The sequence below is a fragment of the Xenopus laevis genome, chromosome 1L, assembly GCF_017654675.1.
Source record: "Xenopus laevis strain J_2021 chromosome 1L, Xenopus_laevis_v10.1, whole genome shotgun sequence".
NCBI classification, from domain to species: Eukaryota; Metazoa; Chordata; class Amphibia; order Anura; family Pipidae; genus Xenopus; species Xenopus laevis.
This window is the reverse complement of record NC_054371.1, coordinates 39,157,863-39,185,584: the sequence shown is the minus strand read 5'-3', so window position 1 is coordinate 39,185,584 and position 27,722 is coordinate 39,157,863. Positions and strand designations below refer to the sequence as shown.

Genomic DNA, 27,722 nt, shown 5'->3' with positions numbered 1-27,722 from the left:
AATGTTGTACATTATGTTTTTTGCTTCTGTACCAGCCCAAGGCAACCACAGCCCTTTAGCAGTAAAGATCTGTGTCTCCAAAGATGCCCCAGTAGCTCCCCATCTTCTTTTCTGCTGATTCACAGCACATGCTCTGTGCTGCTGTCACTTACTGAGCTTAGGGACCAACTTTTTTGTCCATCTTTTTATTTCCAAAATGTTGGGAGGTAAGCTATAACAGGATGACAAAACGGCAGCTTCATGTATAATACCCCCAGAACTCATAGGAAACTGCCAGTTTCATGTATACTACCCCAGAACACATAGGCAAATGGCAAAGTGGCAGTTTTATGACGAAGGACCTGCTTAGGTGGCCATCTAATAGCCTGACAATCCCGGGGCGGTATTTTCCTGACGGGGCTGTCCGGGGACAAATTAACACAAAGACAGCAGCTCCGAAACGGGCCAATCCCTGGCGCACAGGGACGGATGGTAACCCTACGAGAGGCTATTCTTCTAAGGTACTTCGCCTTTAAGACGAGACGCGTTGCTGCTTTAAGATCAGCGCCGAAGCAATGCACGCTGGGAAAGTCCCACATGGCCCATGTGACATGGGTACTACGGTATCGCTCGGGGTCAGGCTAAGCAGGTGAGCGGAACGGGCAGCCGGACACTGATTTTACTTTTAGGAACAGCTTAATGCTGAGAGTCTCCGCTCGCTGTGCCACATGTACAAGCAGCTGCGGCTCATCAGTCTTACTGCCAGTCACTTACACACACACTCAGGCTAGAGCCATTAAGCATTTCTAAAACTACAACTCCCAGCATTCCTCCGTCTTAGCCACTGGTTTCCGGCCTGACGGGAGATGTAGTTCTAAATCGCTGAAGGTTGTCCGGCTTCAATTTCCCCCATGTGACCCGTTCCTGGACTTTTGGCAGAACTTAATAAAATGACTTGAGGAGCATGCTTCCTGTTTCCATTTAGATTGTAAGCCTCTAGGTCCAGAGTTTCTTTCCAGTATCGGTATATTTTATTTTCATGATTTTCCCTTTTATATAGTATCATCATTGATATAGTATCATAATTTATATAGTATCATAATTTATATAGTATCATCATTTATATAGTATACTCATTGATATAGTATAATCATTTATCTAGTATAATCATTTATATAGTATCATCAATTATATAATATCATTTATATAGTATCATCATTTATATAGTATCATCATTTATTTAGTATCATTTATATAATATACTCATTTATATAGTATCATTTATATAGTATCATTTATATAGTATCATCATTGATATAGTATCATCATTGATATAGTATCATCATTGATATAGTATCATTTATATAGTATCATCATTGATATAGTATACTCATTGATATAGTATAATCATTTATATAGTATCATTTATATAGTATAATCATTGATATAGTATACTCATTGATATAGTATAATCATTTATATAGTATCATTTATATAGTATAATCATTTATTTAGAATCATTTATATAATATACTCATTTATATTGTATCATCATTTATATAGTTTCATTTATATAATATCATTTATATAGTATACTCATTTATATAGTAGTATCATTTATATAGTAGTATCATTTATTTAGTATCATTATTTGCAGAGCTGTTCCAATACAGAAATCAGTCATTTTATCATTGTTTAATTTAGAAGGGCTCCAGCTGGGCACCCTCCTGAGTTGGCCATAGTATGTCCTTTTTGGTGGCCAGCAGCCAATTCACATTTATATAGTATCATCATTTATATAGTATCATCATTTATATAGTATAATAATTTATATAGTTTCATTTATATAGTATCATCATTTATTTAGTATCATTATTTGCAGAGCTGTTCCAATACAGAAATCAGTCATTTTATCATTGTTTAATTTAGAAGGGCTCCAGCTGGGCACTCTCCTGAGTTGTCCATAGTATGTCCTTTTTGGTGGCCAGCAGCCAATTCACATCGGCCTTTTATCTACCTGGTGCTGCCTGGAGTATTCACACTGCTATATCAATGCCTTCTGTACTTTCCCAATTCATCCTGACAGTGGCATAGGTACAAGTTAAAGGGGAGTTCACCTTTAAGTTAACTTTTGTTCTAGAATGCACAGTTTTAAGAAACTTTTTAGTTCGTCTTCATTATTTATTTTTTATAGTTTGTTAATTATTTGCCTTTTTTTCTAACTTCCCAGCTTTCAAACAGGGGTCACTGACCCCATCTTAAAACAAATGCTCTGTAAGGCTACAAATGTATTGATTTTGCTACTTGTTATTATTCATCTTTCTATTCAGGCCCTCTACTATTTATAGCCCAGTCTCATATTCAAATCAAATCATGGTTGCTATGGTTATTTGGACCCTAGCAACCAGATTGCAAACTGGAGAGCTGCTGAATAACTCAAAAATCACAAATAATAAAACATGAAAACCAATTGCAAATTCTCTTTACATCATACCAAAAGTTAACAAAAGGTGAACAGCCCCTTAAATAAACCACTCTGCAGCATTTTAGGGCCCCTAGATCTTGAAACAAGACATATACTAATAACATATAGTGTCCCACCTGCCTCCTCTATACCTGAAGGACTCAGCAGCAGTTGTATCCAGATTATGCCTCTTTAGTTAAGTTGCTTCATCCTGATTTTTATGTGGTTGCTGTGAGGGGCAGCTATTTTGGAAGAGTAGATCTATCAGTGACCAAAAACCAATAATCCAACTTTACAATGTTCATGATTCAGAATTACCTGCTGTTACACTTTACATCCGCAGTAGGGTAGTAATGGTGAAAGGTGACAGGCAGCACGGCAAAGGATTAAATATATCTCAGTAAAGGTGGCCTTACACAGGGAGATCTCTCCCTGATATGCCCACATTGAAGTTGGCAATATCGGGCTGATCCGAGCGTGTGCCCTAGGGCCCAACGATCAGATCAGAATGGAGGCCAAACGGGCGGTCGGATCACTGGACCACATCAATGAAAAGATGTGGCCACGATCTGAATCGGGACGCCCGTCGGATGGCCCCACACACTGGCCAATAAGCTGCCGATACGGTCTGTCCACAGCTTTTATCGGCCCTTGTATGGAGGCCTTTAGAATCAAGTACAAGGTACCGTTTCATTATTACAGAATAATTGGAAATTCTTTTTAAAATTCAGAATTATTTGATTAAAATGGATTCTATGGGAGGACAGTCTTCCTGTAATTTGGATCTTTCTGGATAACTGGTTTCCAGATTACCAATCCCATACCTGTACTACGGCTCAAGGAAATAAAACAGTATGCGCATAAGAAGTTTATCCAATATACAGTAAGGAGTGGGCACGTCAGGACTCAAAAACAACCCAACTCTACCCTATTGATAGCTACCTGGCTTATTACACAGATTTGTTGTCGATGGGAATGGTGGCTTTTATTGACAATCATTTTTGTATGTTTTTATTTTAGGTTTAAATAAGCATCTTAATGTTAAAAGAATGAGAAGGCTCACGCTGTCTTCATGGCGGACTGGTTTCCATCGCTACTAAATCGGATATAAACATCCAGAAAGATGTCTGCCCTGTTACCTCATTCCACTTCAAAATGTCTGTGCTTGTGGAGACACAAGATTTGTGCCCAGCAGAGGCATCTGGCATCTCAGAACTGGTTTGGTGCCACGCTGTTTGGTCTCCATCATTTGCTGAAAACTGTGAATGTTCTCAGTTCGAGGCAATTTAGTTCTCAGAAGGTACTGGTTTTGGGAGTGTAAATCTGTTACATCAACTTTGATTTAATTTCCCCCAGCTTATAAAATAACTTGTTTTCATAATTTACATTAAAAAACATTTTACTATGGTTGTAAAAAAAGTCTCACAATTTTGGGTTATGATATGTTGAATGGAGCTCCATGGCTTGTTTCGTTTAGTTGCTACTTGTGCCCTGTGGATAGCCTTTCCCATTACAGAGGAATGACTGTGGAGTGCCAAGTTTTTGAGCACATCCCAGTGATTCTAGTCGCTTGCCTCTTTCCCAAAGCCGGTGCTGCAAGTGCTTGTGAGAACTGTGCCACAGTTTTCTGTAAACCAGCATCCCCTGCATCTATTGAAGCTGGGAGTTTCTGCAGAACAGAAAACCGTAAAATGTTTCTATACTGCCCATTTATTGGGACACAGAAGAAAATGGTGTAGAAAAACTACAATCACTTGGTTGCTACTAACAACTTGGCACCCCTTGTGATTCCCCCTTGTGAATAATTGTGCACAGTTTACAGGAGTTATAGTGACAAGGACTTGGTATGTTGATGTTGCATCGATGTATAAGGGAAATCATTTTTGGCCTATGGTTAAATCATTGTTGGTAGAGCATCTGTGATCTAGTGCCCATGGTTATTTCTGTAATTAGGAAGAAATGCTGGAAATGGTTGCCCTGTTCTTATGTGGGTACATTCCCACCAAGAGGATTCATTAGTACACACCTTGCTGTGTTGTAGAACCCTTGAAACCGGCAAACGGCTGTTTGAACTCCCTTGGGTGCAGAAAAAAAAACCACCAAAAACTGAAATTGAATCAAAGTAATTAAAATATAATGTACTGTTGCTTTGCACTGGCAAAACTGCCATGTTTGCTTCAGAAAGACTAGTATAGTTTATCTAAAAAAGCTGCTGTGTAGCTATGGGGGCAGCCATTCAAGCTGGAAAAAAAGTAGAAAAGGCAAAAAGGTTACACAGCAGATAACAAATAAAACACATGTGCAATGTAACCTGAGCCTTTTCTCCTTTTTTCCAGCTTTAATGGCTGCCCCTACGGCTACACAGCAGCTTGTTTATATAAACTATAGTAGTCTTTCTGAAGCAAACACAGTTTCTACCATTGCATAATAACAGTATACTATATGTAAATTATTTTAAAACACTTTAATTTTTTTGGTCTTACTGTTCCTTTAAGTGAGTTTTTATCTTTTGCTAACCCTGTGTTACTAGTTAAATCCACATGTTGTGCCTTTCAGGAAAAACTTGACATGACTGAATATGCTGTTGAAAATATAAGAAATTTTAGCATAATAGCCCATGTTGACCATGGCAAAAGTACTCTTGCTGACAGACTGCTCGAAATTACAGGTATGATTGTTATATTCTATGTTATTCCGTGTGTCAAAGAGAATATTGAACGTATAATTTGTTCACCCACACAGCCTTTCACTTAAAGGAGATCTAAAGCCTGAAAGGCTAAAATGCTGTATGTTTTATTCTCACTTTAACAGTGAAAATCCTATAACAGTACAGGTATGGGACCTTTTATCCAGAATGCTCTGGACCTGGGGTTTTCTGCATAACGTATCTTTCCATAATTTGGTTCTTCATACCTTAAATCTACTAGAAAATCATGTAACGTTTAATAAACCCAATAGGCTGGTTTTGCTTTAAATAAGGATTAATTATATCTTAGTCGGGATCAAGTACAAGGTACTATTTTATTATTACAGAGGAAAAGGAATCCATTTTTAAAAATTTGGATTATTTGATTATAATGGAGTCTATGTGGCAAATTCACTAACTGGCGAAAATTTGCCAGCAATGGCTTCGCGCACATCGCAACACTTCGCCAGCCGTAAATTCGCCTAGACAACGCTAATTCACAAAGATCCGAAGTTGCGCACAGGGTACCGAATGCTGACGAAATTACTCCAGCGAAATTATGGTCAGCAGTACGAAGTTATGATAGCGTTGGCTAATTAGCATACGGCGTGCAGTTAAAGTACAATGGCCGTATATGCTGCAGCAAATACATTACACTACACAAGGCAAAACCTCATTTGAGACAAACCTCATTTTCTGCTTGATAATTAGTGACAACCCCTAAGCTTAGCTCAACAGCTGCTCAGAGCCCACTGAGCATGTGAGTGTCACAGACACTTTCCAAGATGGTGACCCCCTGTGACAAGTTTGAAGTCCTGGATCATTGCTGCTATTGACAGGCTGAAACTTTAGGCTGGTTCAGTGTTTTAGCCATATTCATTTTTAGGGTTTAGTTGTCCTTATTAAAGGGCTGGGTGGTCTTAGATTGGTGGTGGGGTGGCCTAAAAATTCCACTCTATTGCACGTGTGTAAGTCCAAGCCTCAAATGCAGTTTTCCTTGATTCATTGGGGGTGGCGCCTAACTTTGGCATCCTCAGTTAATCAATTTTTCCTTGTCCTTTAAGATTTAGTTGTCCTTATAAATCTTTCAATTCTAGTGATAAATCAGAGCCACCTTGCTACTGACTTCCAGTGACCCATATCAGAAAAGGAGCGGCTGCTGTCTTAAAAAAATGCAAATAAATTATAGTAATTTTTCTGGGTGTACTTTGTTTTATGCAGCTCTCTTTTAATTCAGTTTTATGCAGTGTCTGGGGGTCTGCGTTCCAGGTGGGCATTTGGTGTTTCTATTACTTTGTCTAACTAGTGCTGCTGTGTAACTAGAAGCTTACAGAAGAATTATACATTGCATTGGTAGCTTTTGCTACAACAGAGAACTAGGTCATCACTGGGTTTATGACGCTTTCATTTATGTTTAATATTTTGCCAGGGCGGATTCCAAAAACAGATTCAAATAGACAAGTTTTGGACAAGCTCCAGGTGGAGCGAGAGAGAGGAATTACTGTGAAGGCACAGACTGCGTCTCTTTTTTATAATTTTGATGGAAAAAAGTATCTCTTAAACCTGATAGACACGCCGGTAAGTTTGCTGCTGATGTGTTTCTTCTTCTGGCCATTGAGCTACACACTCAACATTAAGGGTTAGTTCACACGTGGATATTCAGGGAGAATTTGTTGCCTGGCGACTAATCGCCTCGTCTTTACAGTGACAATCTCCCCGAACTGCCTCAGCGTGTTTTCCTATAGGCTATATGGAAAAGTCCTCCGGGCGACTATGGAAAACGCATCGCCGCATGTGCTTTAGCGCAGGCGACTTTTCATTATATCCTATGGGAAAACACGCTGAGGCAGTTCGGTGAGATTGTCGCTCGGAAGACGAGGCGATTAGTCGCCAGGCGACAAAATCTCCCCGAATCTCCTCTTGTGAGCTAACCCTTAATGTTGAGTGTAAACTAACCCTAAATGTAAATTAAATTAGGCTCTAATGGAGTTATGTAATAAAAGGCACTAAGTTTGCCCAGGAGCAGTAATCCATAGCAACCAATCAGCAAGCAGCATTTATAGGTTACCTTCTTAAAGTGGACCTGTCACACAGACATGAAAAGCTGTATATAATGAAAGTCCTTTGCAAATTAAACATGGAACTCATTGTTTTTTTTTCATTAAAGCATCCATACCTGTTATAAGGGTCAGGCCACACAGGGCGTTTTGGGGAGATTTGGTCGCCTAGCGACTAATCGCCTCGTTTTTGCGGCGACCGATATCTGCAGCGACCAATCTGATGCTTTAATGCCTTCCCTGAATATGCGCCGGTTAAAATGAAAAAACGATGGCGCTAATCGGGCAACTTCGGAAAACAAACCGCTGCGTGTGATTAGCGACAGCTTTTTTTCATTTTAGCTGGTGCATATTCAGGGAAGACATTTGGGGAGATTGGTCGACCGCAAAAACGAGGCGATTAGTCGCCAGGCGACCAAATCTCCCCAAAATGCCCTGTGTGGACTTACCCTAAAAGTGTTTAAATATCTGAGCTGTCGATCATATATTGCTTATTGTACTTCCTAGATATCACTGCCCTTTCTCACATTCCCCCGTCCCTCCTCACGCTCTACTGTTGTGTAGGGCACTGTGCATGGGCCTTAGGTCTCCCATTCTGGCACATAAACAACATTTTTTTGTGTTGATACACAACTTGCCTTAATAACGGTGTCAAAATGGGAGCTGCATGCTTGCTGTGACTGTTCAATTCCAAGACTGAACAAAACAAAATTTAAGTAATATATATGGTGTAGGTAAAGTTCATATTGCTCAACTAACATGATAGAAAATTATTTGGAATTATTTCTTAGGGTGACAGGTCCCCTTTAAAGGAGAAGGAAAGCTACAGAGGCATTTTATTGGCAATAGATTAGCTGCAATAGTGCAAGCTAGAATGCTATAGTTATTCTGTAGTATGTTTTACCATACCTGACTAAAAAGCTGTAGAGGTTCTCTGTTTGTTTAGGATAGCAGCTGCAGTATTAGCTTGGTGTGATATCACTTCCTGCCTGAGTCTCTCCCTGCTCACTTCTAGCTCTGGGCTCAGATTACAGCAGAGAAGGGGGAGGGGGAAGAGGAGCAAACTGAGCATGCTCACGCCCGGGGGAAGGAGGTTTAAGCTGAAAGCAGGAAGTCTGATACAGAAGCCCATGTGTACCCAATAGAAGGAAAGAAATGCAATGTTTCATTTGACAGAGGACTCAGAGCAGCATTACTTTGAGGGTTTACTGGTATATTTAGGTGGACCTTTCTGATAAGGCTTACTTATTTTTTACTTTTCCTTCTCCTTTAAAAACAAAAATCCTATTGGCTGCTATAGGTTACTGCACCTGGGCAAACTCGTGCCTTTTATTAAATATGGTAGTAAAAGAGTACAGATTGGCTGATGTGTATTTTGAGTGATAGCCAAATCACACCTGTAATTGTAAATGGAATATAGTACATCTCTATATCAGTGGTACAGTAAATACTAATGTAATAATACATGATTATTTTCTAGGGTCATGTGGATTTCAGCTATGAAGTATCTAGGTCCCTCTCGGCTTGTCAAGGCGTCTTGCTTGTGGTTGATGCCAATGAGGTATAATTATTACTTATTTCTTATTTAAGCCCCACGATCGTCTGTAAACTCAACAGCTAGATTTCTCTTATCTGCATTCTGAATTATAATCAGGTTGTGGCTTGTTTTCCTAGGCACAATCTCCAATGGATTTTTCCATGTCCTGTTCAGTAAGGGGCATATTGGTTTCTGCCATTACGATGGCTTTATCATGTAGGGTGACAATTTTGCAGTAATTACATTGGCTGTAGGTTGCTGAATGGTGTTTCTTGGGTGTACTCTGAAATATGCAATTGTTTTTTCAGTTACACGTAGCGCTAGTAATTCATTATAACATTTATTGATTACCAATATCATTAATTAAGGGATAGTACCGATGGTGTTTTAAAATACACCAGAAGTCACTGAAAAGGGGCCAATCACAGTGTTTGCATGAAAGCTAGAAAGTTTTTTTCAATGTGTTTATAATAAATTAATCCGTGATAAGGCAACGTGGCTTAGGGCATCTCCAATATAAGAAAGTAAGTCTATTTTTTTAAAAATGATTTGTTTTTTTTTTCTTTAATAATGAAATAGTACATTGTACTTGATCCAAAGTAAGATAAATTAATCCTTATTGGAGGCAAAACATTCCTGTTGGGGTTATTTAATGTTTAAATGCTTTTATAGTAGGCTTAAGGTATGGAGATCCAAATTATGAAAAAGATTCCTTATCCTGTCCCTTGCATTCTGGGTAACGGTCCCATACCTGTAATATGAATTGTAATTCTAGACTTTGTTTAAATGTGTTCTCTTAATATATCTGCAATTCCTTCTCCCAAACTTTTATCAACACCAATAGCTACCCAGGGGCTGCTTTCTTTTCCCTGAATTTTCACTTTAAGCAACGTAGGTGATTCCTAACGGTGAGGGCAGTGGGGTTGTGGAATGCCCTGCCTGGTGGTGTTGTTGTGGCAGATTCTATTAGTGTCTTTAAAGGAGAACTAATCCCCCCAAATAAGAAAAGTCCCTACCTACTACCCTAGATAGTCCCCCCTTCCAGGATCCCCCCCCCTGCATAGTTCATTACCCCTGAAAGTGCCACTAACAAAGTCCTCATGTATCGGTTTAGAGTAAGTGCAGCGGAGCTCATTAGCGCCATCTTCTGGATCTTCGCTATTCTTCCTTAAGTGAACACCGTATTGGCGCATGCGCTGTTGGAACAGTCTTCCGTTTCGTAGCAACTGCGCAAGTGCCAAAGTGCACAAAATTGGAGAAGGGAAAGAAGAGGACCCAAAGAATACCGAAGAGCCGGGAGATGGTGCCCATGAGCTCCGCTGTGCTTACTCTACACCGATATGTGAGTACTGTGTTAGGGGCACTTTCAGGGGTAATTAACTATGCGGTGGGGAAGCAGGGAGGGGGGGACTAACTAGAGTAGTAGGTAGGGGCCTTTCTTATTGGGGGGTTTAGTTCTCCTTTAAGAGGGGCTTGGAACATAATATCAAAGGCTACTGTGATCTTAAATGAGAACTAAACCCTACCCTACATAGACCCTCCTCCCCCCAGCCTAGCTTTATACCCCTCTGTGCAGATTCTGTCCAGCGGAGTTCATGGGCACCATCTTCAGTCGCTGCAATTTTCGTGAGTTTCAGCGCATGCGCAGTTTTCGAGAAACAGAAAATCACTCCAACTGCGAATGCGCCGATACGCCAGTCTCATTCTGGAGATTACCGAAGAGAGGAAGATGGCTGCCGTGAACTCCGCTGGACAGAATCTGCACGGAGGGGTATGTGAAGACTTAGGAGAGAGAGATATATGTGAGTGTATAGATAGGTCTGTAGAAGTTTGTGTATATATGTACACTATGTTTCATTTGGAAGGGTTTGAAATTGATAGAATTTGGTCATTTTTCAACCCAACTTAACTGTGTAAATTACTAAAATCCAAATGAAGATCTTTGCATAGCTACTAATTTATTTTTACTTTTGCCACTCTGTCACTTAAATTGGTTGTTCACCTTTACAATAACTTCTTAATGCAGTATAAACCATAATATTATAAGACAAGTTGCAGTTAAGCGTATTTCATTATATTTTTCTTTTTTATTTTAATTAATTCGTTTTTTTTGTTAGTTCAGTCTTCAGCGGTTCTCCAGTCTGGAATTTCAGCAGACATTTATATTCTATGTGTACTGTATATTGTGAATGGGTCCCTAAGCTCAGTAAGTGACAGCAGCACAGAGCATGTGCAGTGAATCAGCAGAAAAGAAGATGGGGAGCTACTGGGGCATCTTTGGAGACACAGGTCTTTACTGCTAAAGGGCTGTGGTTGCCTTGGGCTGGTACAGAAGCTCAAAACATAATGAACAACAAGTTCTCCTTTAAGAAGTTTGGATTTAAACACATTTGTGTCTGCAACATCACTTTGCATCTCACAAAAGTTAATTTCTTCTTTACATCCTCATGCTCCTTTAAATGTTCGAGCTGAAAAAGAACCCACTTCTAGCGCCTAATTGAAATTGCATCAGGAATGGCAGCAGAGAATGAGATTACCTTTTTTTTCTTGAATTAAAAGATTGCAATCAAACAAAGTACATTTTATTTGGAATTCTAGCGGAATAGTCGCCCTTAAGAATAGCACTAAGAGTGAATTCATTTGCCAGTTCACCAGGTTTGATGCAGCCTCGCATTTGCAGGTTTTTAATAAGCATGTTTCATTTTTCTTAAGGGTATTCAAGCACAGACAGTGGCAAACTTCTTCCTAGCCTTTGAAGCACAGCTTTCAATTATTCCCGTCATAAACAAGGTAAGTAGCACTCTCAACAACCTCCAAAGTGATCAAGGAAAAAAGCTTCATTTTACCAGAAACAGGGAATGTCTGAATGTTTTGCATTTCTGTTCTTAAAGGTACAGAGAAGCCAAATAACTTTGTACAATCATGCTGGGCAACCATGATGTACCTTAGCTGAAAGCGATAGCTGCCAGTCTCACGACTAAAAGAGAACTATATGGGGGGGCACACTCCATTCATTAGGGGTCTTTTATTATTAGGAAGTCAGTGTGCAAAGTGCAAAAAACAGGTGCAGTGTGTCCCTTTCTCCTTGATTAAACAATTGCTGCAGGCCTCTTATCTCGGAAAGTATAGACCTGCGGCTACACCTGTGAATACAAAACCGCTTGAGTTCGTCAAAGCTGTATCGACGATGCGCACGCAGGGGGAGGCAAGTAGGCCCCCCAGGGCCTGACTGCCAGTCTGTGGATTTTGGTAAATGCCAAAGGGGTTGCTGTAAGATGGCAAACACTATTTAGTGGGCTTGTGAAGGGCAGTTTGGCCTATTTGACATGCCAGAGCCAATTTTAAATCCCAGTCTGGGCTTGCTGCCCTCCCTCTAGCCCCTAATACTTTTAACTTTCACATTTTCAGCCACACAGAAGCAACAAGGCCCTGTAGCGATTTATAAGGACAAGGCTAGCCTGCACCACCTGGGACTGAGGTCTAAAATTGTGTTGTTTTTTTTTTATCCAGTGTATGGTGCATACCAAAAACCAGACATGGGGAATAGGTGCTACCTAAATGAGCACCTTATTGCCCCTTAGAGCAGGAGTGCCCATACTTTTATTGGTGTTGTCCCATTATGATCTACATCCATAATATCACTGTTAGCATTCTGTTCCATGGAAAATAATACTTAAATAATATATTGATTTATAAGAGAATTTATATTACTATATTTAAAAAAACAGCTATTTTATGTAATCTTAACAGAATAAATATCTGAATGAAAATAATTAAACAGAAGGCTAATTTAGTCAAGCTGTTTGTTGACAGTGTCTTAAGATCTACTGATCACCAACTATAGGTCTCCTGGTAGACCCCGATCTACTTTTTGGGCACCCCTGCACCTAGAGCTTTTGCGTTTCTTCCCCCAATCTTGGTAGACAAGCCCTCTTGTCTGTGCTGTGTTTAGTAAGAAAACATAGCCTTAAAGGTTTTTATTTAGCACCTGTATTGCATTACTGTCTAAAGCACCAGAGCAAAACACACAATATTATAATCAAATATAGGGATCATGTGTGATTTAACAGTTGTGTGTGTGTGTGTGTAGGACTAGGATATCTGTAATATAAATGTAACCATCAAAGAGGTAAGGGGTTACAGAAGCAGGCACATGTAGCACTCTTCACCCATCTGAATAGCACACAGATTAAATGCCGTGACTTATAATTACTCTATTATATCACCCTCTGTTACATATATTTACAGCTAATTACAGGATAATCAATGTTTCAGTCCTGTGCTATTTATGTTCTGTGCCTGTTACCTAGACCTTTAGTTATATGGTACTGCCCCCATGTGATTCCATTATATCCCCATTTGCTTCATAAAGTTCAGAGAATTAGATTTTTTCTAAAAGCCAAAATGGCACTTGTGTGTATGTGTGTAACATTTACTATCTAGTTCTTTATTTGTACCTTGCCAGCCTCCTTTTATTTTATTTTATAGCATTATCATTTGCTTTATAGATCGATTTGAAGAATGCAGACCCAGAAAGAGTAGAAAAGCAAATTGAAAAGATGTTTGACATTCCAAGAAGTGACTGTGTAAGGGTATGTATTTTTATTGATTTTATAAGCCTTAAAGAGATACTGACATCAGAAAATAAACTTTTTTATTATCTATCATAACATTGTCTTTGAATGCTATTTATATTTTTGCCATAAAAGTATTTGCCTGATGCTTTTACATTACCTTTCTTACAGCCATGTTCCTCAATGGGGGGGGGGGGGGCTGCCATATTTGTGCAGCAGTAGTCCGTTAGCATTAGAAACTCTCACTGACAGGCTGGGATGGGACAGTCAGGTTGGCAAAACAGTCAGGTTTAGGAACTTCAACTAACAATTACTTAGAAAAATAACCTCTCAGCAAAAGACAATCAGTATGACCTATAGATGACTTCTAATGTACATTCATATTTTAAAAAGTAGTTTTTTAGTGTCAGTATCACTTTAAGTGAGGCACTATTCCTACATAATATGACTGACCAACCGGAGCTTTCAATGTTCCTTATGTTATATTCAAATGTAACTTTTCAGCCGACATCCCTAGGTGCATAGGAATTAAACATACCTTAATGCCCTTATTTCATTATATACAATGTTGCTTTAATGTGTTAAATCTTCAGTTCTGCTTTGCACCGCCCAATATACTTCCCCTTTAAATTCCGTGCACCAGTTAGTTTAATAATATCACCGGTGATAACAGCAGCTATGATCATTAGCCTGTTCTGTATTCTACATATCATCTCCTGCTTCATACGGCAGCCAATTTGTAAGTGCAATAAAATCTGTATGTGAAACTATCTTTGTAATTTATCGCTACAATATTTTCTACATTAGATCTCTGCAAAATTCGGAACAAACGTGGAGCGGGTTCTGCAAGAGGTTATTACCAAAATTCCCCCGTGAGTATGTTTGGCTTACTGACCTTCTGCCTTGGCTTTTATCTTGGAAAAAAATACCTTTTTTCCTTTGGAATATGAGGCTGTATTTAAATGCTGTTAGAGTGAAAATATAGCTTTTATTAGCCCTTTCTGTACAAGTTCAAGCATGAGGGATCATCTTTTTGCAGTCCATTTGCCCTTTACCCAGTCTTGTTGGGATTAATAACTGGGCTCCAATCCCGCTGACCCGAGCTTTTAAATTCCAGGTAGGAAGAGCAATTCAAGTAATACTAATTAGTTAATTGCAACAATTCTTTATATTACTAATGACTTGCAAGAGGTTAACATTCCCCTATTGGCAGGTTTTGTATAGTCAACTCCTTATTGCCCAGGCTTCTCCAACAAGGCATGGGTAAGATCTGGATTCCTTACATTCCAAGGCCTTTTATTTAGTAAAGGATTTTAGCAGGACTGAATACACACAGCAGTTTCAAATTATCAGCACAATTAGTGCAAGGTACCCTCTGTAACAGGAGGCCACTGGATGGTACAGTTCACCTCCAGTGATGCAACTACAGAGGAAGCAAACCCTGTGCCTGCAGGAGGGGTACAGGGGCCTGGTGGGGTCTGCATCCTCTGCAGAGTGTTGATAAAATCAGCAGAAAATGTGTAGTGGATGAGTGCAGATGACTCTCTAGTATCTGCTGTGGGGAGATCGTGGGTCACCCATGATTATGTGCAGAGGGGGCCCAGAAAATCTTTGCGGGGAAATTATGCCACCGTTCACCTCCCTTTAATCACCTTGCAGAGATATTTTCACCCCAGGGACTGTATTCAAAATGCTGGAACCAAACTTCCCTCCAAGCTCCCAAAATCACCAGCCCTACACACTAAATGGCCTCCAGATTCAGCCCCTCAGAGCCGCCATCAGGGAAAACAGCTGTATCCCTTCATTTTAAAGGTGGCCCGACCGTGCTGTATTTCCCAAATTAGCCGGGCCCCCTTTGAATCGATAAAAGCCGATTGGCCACCAATGTTTTCAAAACTTTGAACGGGGACCCTGGCCACCAATGGTTTCTTTTTTAACTTATAGGGGGACCCTGGCCATGGCCCCCCAATTTTTTTTTTAATTTATAGGGGGGACCTGGCCACCAATGTCTTATGATAACTTGTGCAGGGGCCCAGGCTACCAATACTTTTTTTAACTTGCGGGGGCTCTGACCACCAATGACTTTCTATAACTTGTGGGGGGAGTGATTTTACTGTTGCTGAGTGGCATTTTTATTGTGGTGTTGGGCTTAAGGCCTGGCTGGGGTTGGTGTGGACAGGGAGCACAAAAAATTGTGGTGTTCGGCATCCCTGCAGCCCTAGGTGATGACTCCACCCCTTTGTGTCAAAACTCCTCCCCCTTAGATCATATCCATACCCATTAAAACAACACCTCACCCACTCATTGCCCCACCCAACAGTGAAATACTTGTTAAAAGGGGCAACCCTAGCACACCACACACACACAATGCTCAGCAGGGGACTAGGTTAAATGACAAGCAGGAGGTGGGGAGGACGAGAGACCAAACTAGGGGTAGGGAGAAGCGGTATGTGCCTAGTGCCCCCCACCATTGCATCCTAGACACGTGCCTCTTTTGCCTACCACTAGTTCTGGCCCTTCCATTACATTATTATAATATGATATATAAAAGTATCAAAGACAACACAGAAATAATAACATTATTATATTCTTTAATGGTAGTGAATAAATGCTACATCATTTAAAAGTGTGTCCACTATATAAGCTTCAGTTTCACGCAAATGCCTTTCTATTTCAGGCCCAAGACGGAGAGAATCAGCCCCCTCAAAGCTTTATTGTTTGACTCCACCTTTGACCACTACAGAGGAGTTGTGGCTAACATTGCGCTGTTTGGAGGGGAGGTAACCAGGGGCCACAGGATTGTCTCTGCACACACAGGGAAGAGTTACGAAGTCAATGAAGTTGGCATCCTGACTCCGGAAGAATTGCCAGCAGATAAGTTGTGAGTTTATCTTCATTATTAAAGCGAGGCCCACTTAACACAGAAACCCTAATATACCCATCACAGTTACCTGTTTCTTCAAAAAGTATGAATAAATGCCATTTTCTGTGCTGCAATCCGGCTGGTTAACAGATCTTCTCTTTCTGCATCATTTAAAATCCTGGCAGGGAAGGAGGGACTAAAACACTGATTTTACAAATTGTAACAACTTCTCCACAGCTTACAGCATGCAGGAACTACATCACCCATAATGCATTGCACTGTGATGTTCTGTTCCTTATTGAAAATCACATGTGCAGGGAATTGGGGGGTTTGTAGGATGCAGGCTTAGGACAGCTGGCTGTTGATACAAAGTAACAGTAGTCAGCCAGCTCAGCAAAGTAGTCAGACAGACAAGCAGGAGAGCTGTCAATCATCAGTGTCGGACTGGCCCGGCAGGAAACCGGGAAAAAACCCAGTGGGCCCCGCCGAGCCAGGCCCCCCCTCCCCAAATTAGGATTCCACGCTGCCTGCGCATGCCTTCATGCGTGCACACCGAGCGACCCTACAAGTGTGCACGCAGAGCGACGCGTCACGGTAGGGGGCGGGCGGGGAGGCTGGAGGGGGGCCCTGGACAGCGGTCCCGATGGGCCCCGGGCCACCCAGTCTGACCCTGGAAACCATTAAAAATCATGAAAAGTCTGCATATTTTTTTAATTGATGTATATTGCAAAGTTGTTTGAAATTATGTTTACGTTACAAAAAGCTTAAATTATGTTTTTTGCAGTTACAAGTACAGGTACTGTTATCCAGAATGCCCGTGACCTGAGGGTTTCCACGGATATGTATCTTATTTTAAGTGTTCTAGAAAATTATGTAAACATTAAATGAACCCAATAGACTGGTTTTGCTTCCAATAAGGATTAATTATATCTTAGTTTGTATCAATGACAGCATTTCAATTGTAAGGCCACCAGGTGGTGCTGTGATTCTTTCATATAAAACCCACTTAACTCTTTATAATGGAATTGTTTTGCCGCTGCAGCAAGTGAGTGGTGCATTAGGGCATTTAGTATCAGCGTTCACTCAACTTTAAAGCAGGTTTGTGTTTTGTTTAGATACGCCGGGCAGGTGGGATACCTGATTGCCGGGATGAAAGAAGTGAAAGAAGCACAAATAGGCGACACGCTGTATCTGCAGAAACAGCCGGTGAAACCCATGCCTGGATTCAAATCTGCCAAGCCCATGGTGTTTGCTGGTGAGTAAAAATAATCCACTGGTCCATTAACCGTTATCTTTAATATAACTGCTTGGTTAGGTATTTAGGAAGTCATTTTTGCCACCCTTTGCTTTTGCCACTAAAGGAATACACATATAATATATGTTATTTTAATGGGGTCAGTGAAATATGCTCAGATTTCATTTAGAATCTGATAAATATACAAATGCAGACAAACAAATATAATATGTACGTTTCTTTATACACATTCCCAAGTTATACGCAATGGAGTTTTTTTAATGATATATAAGGATTATATTCATCTTTACCTGTGGGTATTCTGGACAGTTTATAGGCATAGGCTTTTCTGCACAAAAGGCCTTTTATATCTAACTGTTGTAACACATAATACTATTAGGCGAGGAGTCCCAAGACACAAGACCAATAGGTTTTTGACAGTCTTTCTCGTCTGTCTGCAACTCTCTGTCTATCTATCAAGGCTACAAGGTGTGGGCACCACCCTACTGGATTAATTGCTTTTTCATTAACACCCCTCTTCCCCTTTCAACTTTGAGTTTTGGAGATGCTGAAAGCTTTCCTTGCTCGGTTAATGCAGTCTGACTCCTATTGCTCATTGGTTCTGGCACCAGATATTAAGTCAATGGCAGTTTATTTTGCACAAGCAGCTGAAATCTGACCATGTGTTTTCTGCTGGGAACAAGTCAGCACATGGGATTGAGTGGCTCTGCCAGCCTGTCAGCAACTTCTAGGCTGTGCTGCAATACTCAGTGCTACAGATGTATTTTATTTAGTTCTCACTTTCAGCAAAAAAATACCCAACATTTATCTTTAGTTTATTTGATCTTCAGTATTAAAGAAAACATTTATTTTATGTGTTTGCATGTGTCCATATGATTGGCAGTTGCCAGACACATTACATATGGACCTGACTAGCACCATTAAACTAAAAGCCTAACTAAAGAAGTAGCTAGAAATGTTGTACATTATGCTTTAGGCTTCTGTACCAGCCCAAGGCAACCAAAGCCCTTTAGCAGTAAAGATCTGTGTCTCCAAAGATGCCCCAGTAGCTCCCCATCTTCTTTTCTGCTGATTCACTGCACGTGCTCTGTGCTACTGTCACTTACTGAGCTTAGGGACCCACTCACAATATACAGTACACATAGAATAGAAATGTCACAATATAAGGCTGATTAGTAATTAATACAGATAATTACTACATGGCAGCACAGAAACCAGTGCAACTAGCATCAGATTTTAATAATCAGCCCTGTAGCATCAGTTTATATTACAGACAAACCTCATTTTCTGATTGATAATTTGCGACAACCCCTAAGATTATCTTTTCAACAGCTGCTCAGAGCCCACTGAACATGTGAGTTTCGCAGACCCTTTCCAAGATGGTGACCCCCAGTGACAAGTTTGAAGTCCTGGATCATTGCTGTTATTGACAAGCTGAAACTTTAGGCTGGTGTAATAAGTTCAGTGTATAAAATATGGCATTTTTTAGCCCTATTCATTTTTAGAGGTTAGTTCTCCTTTAAGAATTAGATTCATGCGATACAGATGTCTGTATGTGACACAGTAGTCAGAGTAGGCAGTATGGCTGCTTCCACTCTTATATATAACTCCAAATGCAGATACAGGGTTTTGGGTGCAATATACACTCTGATACTCTGCAGTGTATTTAAAGGAGAAAGAAAAGCTCAACCCTAGGTCTTCTGCAAAGGTGCTCCTCCCTTCTTCCCATCCACATAGAGGGCATCTCCCAGACCAGCACTGCTCCCCCATACCTGTGCTGAAAATGTAGAGCTGTGCCGCAGGGTTGCTGACATCCACTTCTATCTCTTGACTTCCTGCCATTTGCTCTCTGACGCCTGCACTCCATTGCACAGTATTTTTTAATAGAGGAACTTGCGGAGTCGCAGGTTAACCTGAAACCCACAGAACACAAGGAAACACTCACTCGGTCCACAGTTCTTCCTAGCACACCCCCATTTTCAAAACACAGTTAATAGTGCTGCTCCAGCAGAATCCTGCATTGAATCTGTTTTTCAAAAGAGCAAACTTTTTTTTTTATAGTTGAAATCTGACATGCGGCTAGACATGTCCGTTTGCCAGGTGCCCTCAATCATGTGACTTGTGTTGTGATAAACTTCAGTCACTCCTTACTGCTGCGCTTCAAGTTGGAGTGATATCACCCCCCCTCTCCCCCCCCCAACAGCCAATCAGCAGAAGGTAACCATATAACAGCTCCTTGAAACCTGAATTGCTAAAAATACTCCCATGTCCTACCTAGTGGTAGATACAAGAACAGCCCTCAATAGCATTAATCCAAGTCCCAGGAGACTCCTTCAGTTACATTGAGTTGGAGAAACAATAGCTTATCCGAAAGCAGTTTCATTGTGAAGTGCTCGCTCTTTCTGAAAGCACAGGATCAAACAAAATGACCCAAGACGGCTGCCTACACATCAATATTATAACTAAAAAAATACATTTATTGTTTCAAGAATACAATTTTAAATGGTAGAATGAATTACTTGCAATGTACACAATATAATGTAGTAGTAAAAACTATACTATAAAACCCATGACAGAATCCCTTTAAACTCCTCCAGTAGAGTATAAGTCAGTAAAAACCTTGCATATAAAATTGGTGAAATGTGTCCCTATTTTTATAAAAATTAAATTGTTACAGGATAAGTAAAGATCCAATGAGTATCTAATTTTTTTTCCAACAAGGCATGTTTCCAGTTGACCAGTCGGAGTACAATAATTTGAAAAGTGCTTTAGAGAAACTGACATTAAATGACTCTAGTGTCACAGTTCATCGGGACAGCAGTGCAGCGCTCGGAGCTGGGTGGAGGTGAGTTGCCATGTTACTTTTCTGTCAATGGAAGTTAAATACAGCCATTGCTATATACAGCCATGGCCTCATGAAAATGTATGACAAGAATCGATTAATCAGTTAAGTCTGATTCCTGCAAGAGGGAAATAATGAGTTATGGGACTAGGGTTCGGCAGCACTCTGTTAGACACCCATTAGTTAATCTTATTGCTAAACCAGGAACCCAGACAGGTGCTGCATTAGAGAATCACACCTAAATCTGCTACGATTTTGCCTGGGATCCCTTGCCTTGCACACTGGTGATGTGTGGGCCGGCTCGGTTGGGCGGGTTCAGGCCGACCTCGCACCCCCCCTTTCCGACAACCTTCCAAATGCCGGCTTCCAGGTTGAACTTTTATAGATGTGCGCCTCTAACCCTGCCCCTTTTGTGATGTCATCGGCGGGGCGGGTCTAAAAAGGAACCCGGAAGTCGGGTTCGGGTCGGGAAAAGCCCGACTCACATATCACTATTGCACACGTTCAGTAAAGTCATTTTTCTGACTGCTATGCTGCACATACCCTGCAACATACACCAGTGCATTTTTTAGCTCTTTTATAAGAGAATTGACAGCCCTGGGTCCAAGGTGAGCAGTTCCCTACACCGGGGAATGAACAAAATGACAACCGCCATTGAGTGTGGTTTTATTGTGTTTTAAACTTTAAAAAACAAATCAGCAGTCCACTGAGAAGCCTCTGAATAATGAGCTGCTCCTTATCTAAAAGCCCAGCGTGCTGCAGCTGGGCAAAGGAAGGGGTTTGTTTATATAATTGGCTTCTCAGTGAACTAATGACTTGTTTTGATTGTGCTCATTGGTAACAGGAAGTAGAATGCGACTTTAGTTTTAGTATGTGTACATTTTATATATTATTGCCAATGAATTGTCTTTAATGCACTTTTATGTAGGCTGGGATTCCTTGGGTTGTTGCACCTGGAAGTTTTCAACCAGCGTTTGGAGCAGGAATACAATGCGTCGGTAATAATGACTTCACCTACTGTTCCATACAAGGCCATCCTTTCATCTCACAAATTGATAAAGGTGGGTGTGCGCTGAAAGGCTTTCCATTTTTATATCGGATCAATTTTATAATGAAAGTCTACTAACCATATAACTACTATAACACGATGCCATCTAATAACGAAATGTGTTTATAATGTGTAGGAGTACGGAGAAAAGGAAATCACCATAGTAAACCCAGCAGAATTCCCAGATAAGTCTCAGGTATTGGAATATCTAGAACCAATGGTGTTGGGAACAATCATTTCCCCCGACGAATTCATGAGCAAGATCCTGTCCCTGTGTCAGGTAATGAAATGCACTGCTTGTAAAGAGCATTCCACATTTGATATAATATTATACTGTATATTTATGTATTTATATTCTAAAAGTAGATATAAAGTCTCATTTACAAAGCTGAAAGAAGCGTGCAAAGTGCAAGGAATGCACTCGGTATTCAGGTGTCTGCAAATGGCCACAGGCAGCACAACCTGTGGATGCAGTGCTGACCTTGTTAAGAAACTTATAAAAAGGCGTTCAGTGTTGAGTGCAGTAAAAGACGGGGTGAACTTGCCCAATAGGACAGGGGGTCCAGGTGCTCAAGCCCCAGACCTTCCGCTCAGGGAGGCAAATATTGCAAATAGATAATGAAGGGCTGGCACATACCAGACCACACTCCAAAAATTGAAGTAGTAAAAAATTATTTATTTAAGCAAAAACGCGTTTCGTACCTTAGGGGCACTTAGACGTAGGCAGACCTTGTTAGTCAACACTAAATCCAAGCAAGGAGGGCTGGGGAGGCAAATAGGTGTCCCCTTGCTACACCCTATCCGCTCTAAATGGCGCTAATTTAGAGAGCCTCCTGATGCCTCCCACTCTACTGAGTGACAGATTTTTAATCTGAGCTGGTAGTGGGTACAAGCACTCCTATAATTAGCACTTAGGAGTGCGCTTTTGAGCCCCCTGGGGTGAAGTTGACTTTCAAACAGACCAAGCCCTGGAGAAAAAAAACATTTTATTTTTTTACAATAAGGGGCAAATTTATCAAATTGTGAAATTAGAGTTAAGTTGACACAAGGCCATGCAGTTCCTTTACCAAACATTAATCCCAGTGGGATTGAGATCAGAGTTGGGAAACCTGAGCTGCTGTTAAAGTACAAGTTCATTGAACTGGAATGTGAGGTTAAAGCCATTACCCCCCATTCATTGGGCTAAAACTACACTGCCGATTTCAGTGCTTTTTCGGCGTGCTGCACCAAAGCGCAAGCGTCTATTTGGATGTGACGGCAAATAAGATAAGCAATAGCAATGGTGTCGCAGTGTTCATACGACACGACTATTGGATGCAGATTCTGCTTCTGCATCCGACAGTCGTGTCATTTTGGATGAACGCTGCGACAAAATCCGACATTTGTATTTCTTACATTATTTTCTGTTGCATCCGACTAGACGCCTGCGTTTTGGCGCAACGTGTTGGATCCGCCGAAAACGCATGGAAGTCGTCCGTGTAGTTCTACCCTTACTATCGGAGAATCAGAGGATGCAGCTCCATTTGTGTCTCTAATCTAGTTTTCCTTTAGTCTCGAAGAGGAATTCAGAAAAGCCTGGTGTATATCGATGATCACAGAATCATGCTCAAATATCTTTTCCCCTTGAATGAAATTGTGGTTGATTTTTATGATGGACTTAAGTCTATGTCATCTGGATATGCAAGGTAAGTACCTTTCTGCTGGCGTTCATTTGTCTTAAAGGGGTGGTTCACCTTTAAATTAACTTTTAGTATGATGTAGAGAGTGATATTCTTAGATCATTTGCAATTTTTTATTTATTGTTTTTTTTTGAGTTATTTATTCAGCAGCTCCTCCGTTAGCAGTTTCAGCAATCTGGTTGCTAGGGTGCAAATTACCCTAGCAATCATGCATTGCTTTAAAGAAGACACTGGATTATGATTAGGAGAGGACAGGTTCGTAGCGCTAATGCCAAGATGATGTGTTCCTCAGTTCCTAAGGAAAACAATACGCTATTTTTTTTATTGGTGCTGCTTCACTTTATAATTCGGAATTCGCAAGTTTTCCGACGCAACTGACTGATCGTGAATAGGAGAGCCTTGAATAAAAAATAAGTAAGAAAAAGTAGCAATAACAATGCCTTACAGAGCTGGTAAGATTCAGAAGAAAGGACAAATAATTCAAAAACTATAAAAAAGAAAAACCAAGAGGAATTGAAAAGTTTGCTTAGAATTAGCAATTCTATAACATACTAATAGTTAACTTAACGGAGAACCACCCCTTTAAGATCAGATGCCTAGGAATGTGCAATAAGCACATTTTTAAGTTTTTTTCTTGTGATATAATATTTTAGTACAAATGGGTACATTATGTTAGATTTGTAAAAATTAGGGATACACTGAATCCAGGATTCGGTTCGGGATTCGGCCTTTTTCAGCAGGATTCGGATTCGGCTGAATCCTTCTTCCAGGTGAACTGAATCCTAATTTGCATATGCATATTCGGGGGTTCGGGCAAAATAGTGGATTGGGTGCATCCCTAGTAAAAATGAACTCATGCCATCTGTTTAAAAGGACCTATCTCTTGTTGTATATCATTTGGTATATAAGTTACACAGCTTCTTCAGGTTAAAGGGGTGGTTGACTGTTGAGTTATTATGTATTATGTTATAATGGCTAATTCTAAGCAATTTTCAATTGGTCTTCATTATTTATTCTATATAATTTTCCAGTTATATGCTGCCTTCTTCTGACGCTTTCCAGCTTTCAAATGGGCGCCGCTGTGCCCAACTGAAAAAACAAATGCTCTGTAAGGCTTCACATTTATTGTAATTGCTACTTTTTTTTATAACGCCTCTTTCTATTCAAGCCTCTCCTATTCATATTCCAGTCTATTATTCAAACCAATGCATGGTTGCCAGGGTCATTTGGACCCTAGCAACCAGATTGCTGAAATTGCAAACTGGAGAGCTGCAGAATAAAAAGCTAAATAACTCAAAAATCACACATAATAAAAAAAAGAAAACCAATTGCAAATTGTCTCAGAACATCACTCTCTACATCATACAAAAAGTTAATATAAAGGTGAACCACCCCTTTAATTGAAACAAGAGGACTGCCCCTTCTGGGATATCTACTGTATGGCCATTGCTGCTGAGCTTGAGCATTGATAAATCATACTCTTCCACTTCCATCTCAGCAAACCCATTCTGCATGGACCTTGCTTTATGCGTAAGGACATGTATGCTAATACAGAAAGATCCTTTCCCAAATTGTTGTCACAAAGTAGAAATCATGGAATTGTCAAAAATGATATTGAGATATACCCTTAAGGAATACTTTCAATGTAAACAGGGGCCCCAGCCCAAACTCTAGAAAGATGCCCCAGACTATTGATGTGCAGGTCGGTATTTCCCTAACCCGCCCTACCTTACCTCGTGCCCGCCCGCATCCGACTTACGGTTTGCTTTTATAGACCCGCCCCGCCGATGAGGTCACAAAAGGGGCGGAACACGGAAAGACGAACACGGAAGCCGACATTTGTCAGTGGCGGGAAGGGAGAGCAGAAGAGCTCAACCCGCCTGCCACCCGCAAAGAAAGTGCGAGGTCGGCCCGAACCAATAGGTAAACCCGCGTGTATCATCGAGCCGGCCCGTGCATCACTACCCCAGACCATTATACTTTCTCCACCAAACTTTACTGTTAGCATTAGACATTGTTGCCATTTGAATGATAAGAAATGAGATTCCTTCCTTGTGTCTCATAATTCCGCCGTCTGCTCTTGCTGACCACATACAAACTGAAACAAATAAGGAAACAAGAAATGCCAATATTGATTCCTTGAGATGTGTAATTCTTCCCAATACTCTATGCACTGCATGCAGCTTCGACTATGAAGACGCAGGTTACCAGTCCGCCGACCTAGTGAAAATGGATATTCTGCTAAACGGGCGCCCCGTGGAAGAGCTGGTCACTATTGCTCACAGGTGGGTTTAGATTTATAAGATATATCTATAGAATTCAGGATTTCAGTTCACCAGAATGACCTGGGTGAAGTGATCGCGTGGGTCTAGCGCTTGATTTCAGGAAAGAAAAACGGTGTTTTCTCTTCTAGGGAAAAGGCTTATCCAGTTGGAAAGGCAATATGTGAAAGGCTCCGGGAGTCCATCCCCAGGCAGTTATTTGAAATAGCCATTCAAGCTGCTATTGGTAGCAAAGTCCTAGCGAGAGAAACGTACGTATACACAATTGTACATAAATATACTCATTTCAATTTATCTTTAACTCTGATAGAGGCTCCACAATTGCAAAGCTTTCCTGTCTCAGGCTGCTCTACCTCTTTATTTCCATTCATTTATCTTATCTACAGGCCAGTCCCTAGGACTTGTGTCCTATTTAATCTTCTTACCTTACCCAGGCAGGTTTTATTGGAAGTAACTCTACATTTTGGAATTACTTCCAATAAAATCTACCCGGGGAAGGTAAAAAGATTAAATAGGACACAATGGAGTCTGGGCTACTTTGTCACAGTTTGCTGTTTTGACCCGAGAAGCCGTAATCTAGCCTAGATTTACATTATTTTTTTTTTGTTTTCATCATTTTTATTAAGTTTTCCAAAGCATAAAAGATTTACATTTAAAACGATCATGTAAAGCACTATAAGGATACAGAAATGCATTATTTTTAGTTAGGGATGCACAGAATCCACTATTTTGGATTCGTCCGAACCCCCGAATCCTTAAGATTCAGCCGAATACCAAATACGAATCCTTAGGGGTGGGAAAGGAAAATATTTTTTACTTCCTTGTTTTGTGACAAAAAGTCACGCAATTTCCCTCCCTCCCCTAAGTAGCATATGCAAATTTGGATTCAGTTCGGTTGGGCAGAAGGATTCGTCCAAATCCTGCTGAAAAAGGCCGAATCCTGAACCGAATCCTGGATTCGGTGCATTCCTATTTTTAGTGACCGCTGCCACAGCAAAGTGTAGTAATAATCATCTCATGATACTGTCATCAGGATGACAAATATAAATGGGGCTACACTATCTGTTTGTAGGTCAGTGGGGGAGACATGAGCGAGACTGATGTTTTTGTTAAACTAGAAATGTAATTGTGTGTGTGTGTGTGTGTATTTTTGTTTCTCAGAGTTAAAGCCTACAGAAAGAATGTCCTGGCAAAATGTGTAAGTACAGCCTTTTCCTTATGGCACAACCAACATCTACAGTACCTACTACAGGTATGGGATCCATTATCTGGAAACCCATTATCCAGAAAGCTCTGAATTAAGGAAGTGATATCTCCCCCTCCCTTTCCCCCCAGCAGCCCATCAGCAGAACAATGGGAAAGTAACCGGATAGCAGCTCCCTAACACAAGATAACAGCTCCCTGGTAGATCAGCACTCAATAGTAAAATCCAGGTCCCACTGTGACTCCTTTTGTTACATTGAGTGAGAAACAATAGCTTATCTAAAAGCAATTCCATAACGCACTGGCTCTTTCTGAAAGCACATGGCCAGGTAAAATGACCTGAGATGGTGCCTACACACCAATATTACAACTAAAAAATACACTTGTTGGCTCAGGAATTACATTTTATATTGTAGAGTGAATTATTTACAGTGTAAACAGTGTAATTTAGAAATAAAAACAACACCATAAAAGAATCCCTGAAACATGAATTAAAGCCAATAGAATTATTTTACCTCCAATAAGGACTGATTACATCTTAGTTGGGATCAAGTACAAGATACTGTTTTATTATTACAGAGAAAAAGGAATTTATTTTCAAGCATTGGAATTAAAATGGAGTTTATGGGAGCAGGTTTCTGGATAACAGATCCCATACTTGTATTATTATGAAACAATATAGTGGCCACGTTTCTCTCTCTCTGCAGTATGGAGGTGATATTACAAGAAAAATGAAGCTGCTGAAGAGGCAAGCCGAGGGAAAGAAAAAAATGAGAAAAATTGGCAACGTGGAAGTGCCCAAAGATGCCTTTATCAGTGTGTTAAAAAGGACACCAGACAAGTGACGGTGCAACACACTCTCCCCATCAGCTTCTGATTCTGACACTGCCATGTGGACTGAAACAAACACAACCAGAATATCAATAAGCACTTATTTATCACATGCCTCCTTTGTAAATCTGGCCCTGAATTGAGCAGCAGGAAGGAAAGGAGAATAAATAATTGCATCCTGGAATGAGAAGCATCTTCAGAGCAGTTCTAGAATGATGTTGTTTTAATAGGCCGACTGCACTGTACAGTATCTGTAAAAAGGTTACTTTATCATGTCAATGTTCTAATATTTAGATACAAAATTACTGGGGCTCGTGGAGTTAATACAAATGTTACCGACGTGTTCTGAATCCAGGATTCAACCATTCTTGGCAGGATTCGATGGAACCCTTGTGCCTGCCTGAATCACATCTGAACACTTA

At 40.5% G+C, this 27,722-nt stretch overlaps 1 protein-coding gene across 5 annotated transcripts; it reads left to right on the top strand.

Moving 5' to 3' along the window:
* Positions 1-471: 471 nt before the first annotated feature.
* Positions 472-27,605, top strand: guf1.L (GTP binding elongation factor GUF1 L homeolog). Of its 5 annotated transcripts, none has more exons than XM_018229510.2 (18): positions 472-628; positions 3,464-3,743; positions 5,000-5,111; positions 6,559-6,707; positions 8,667-8,747; positions 11,436-11,513; positions 13,232-13,315; positions 14,105-14,169; positions 15,975-16,178; positions 17,276-17,415; positions 20,137-20,260; positions 21,186-21,318; positions 21,442-21,585; positions 22,857-22,990; positions 25,168-25,269; positions 25,398-25,517; positions 26,428-26,464; positions 27,177-27,605. In XM_018229510.2, the coding sequence occupies exons 2-18, from the start codon at positions 3,567-3,569 to the stop codon at positions 27,312-27,314; spliced, it is 2,022 nt and encodes a 673-aa protein (XP_018084999.1). In that variant the 5' UTR covers positions 472-628; positions 3,464-3,566; the 3' UTR covers positions 27,315-27,605. The 5 variants fall into 5 exon arrangements, with proteins under 5 accessions (XP_018084999.1, XP_018085018.1, XP_018085007.1 ...); XM_018229529.2 differs by having other exon boundaries at positions 27,152-27,232; XM_018229518.2 differs by lacking the exon at positions 472-628 and adding an exon at positions 792-967.
* Positions 27,606-27,722: the final 117 nt, after the last annotated feature.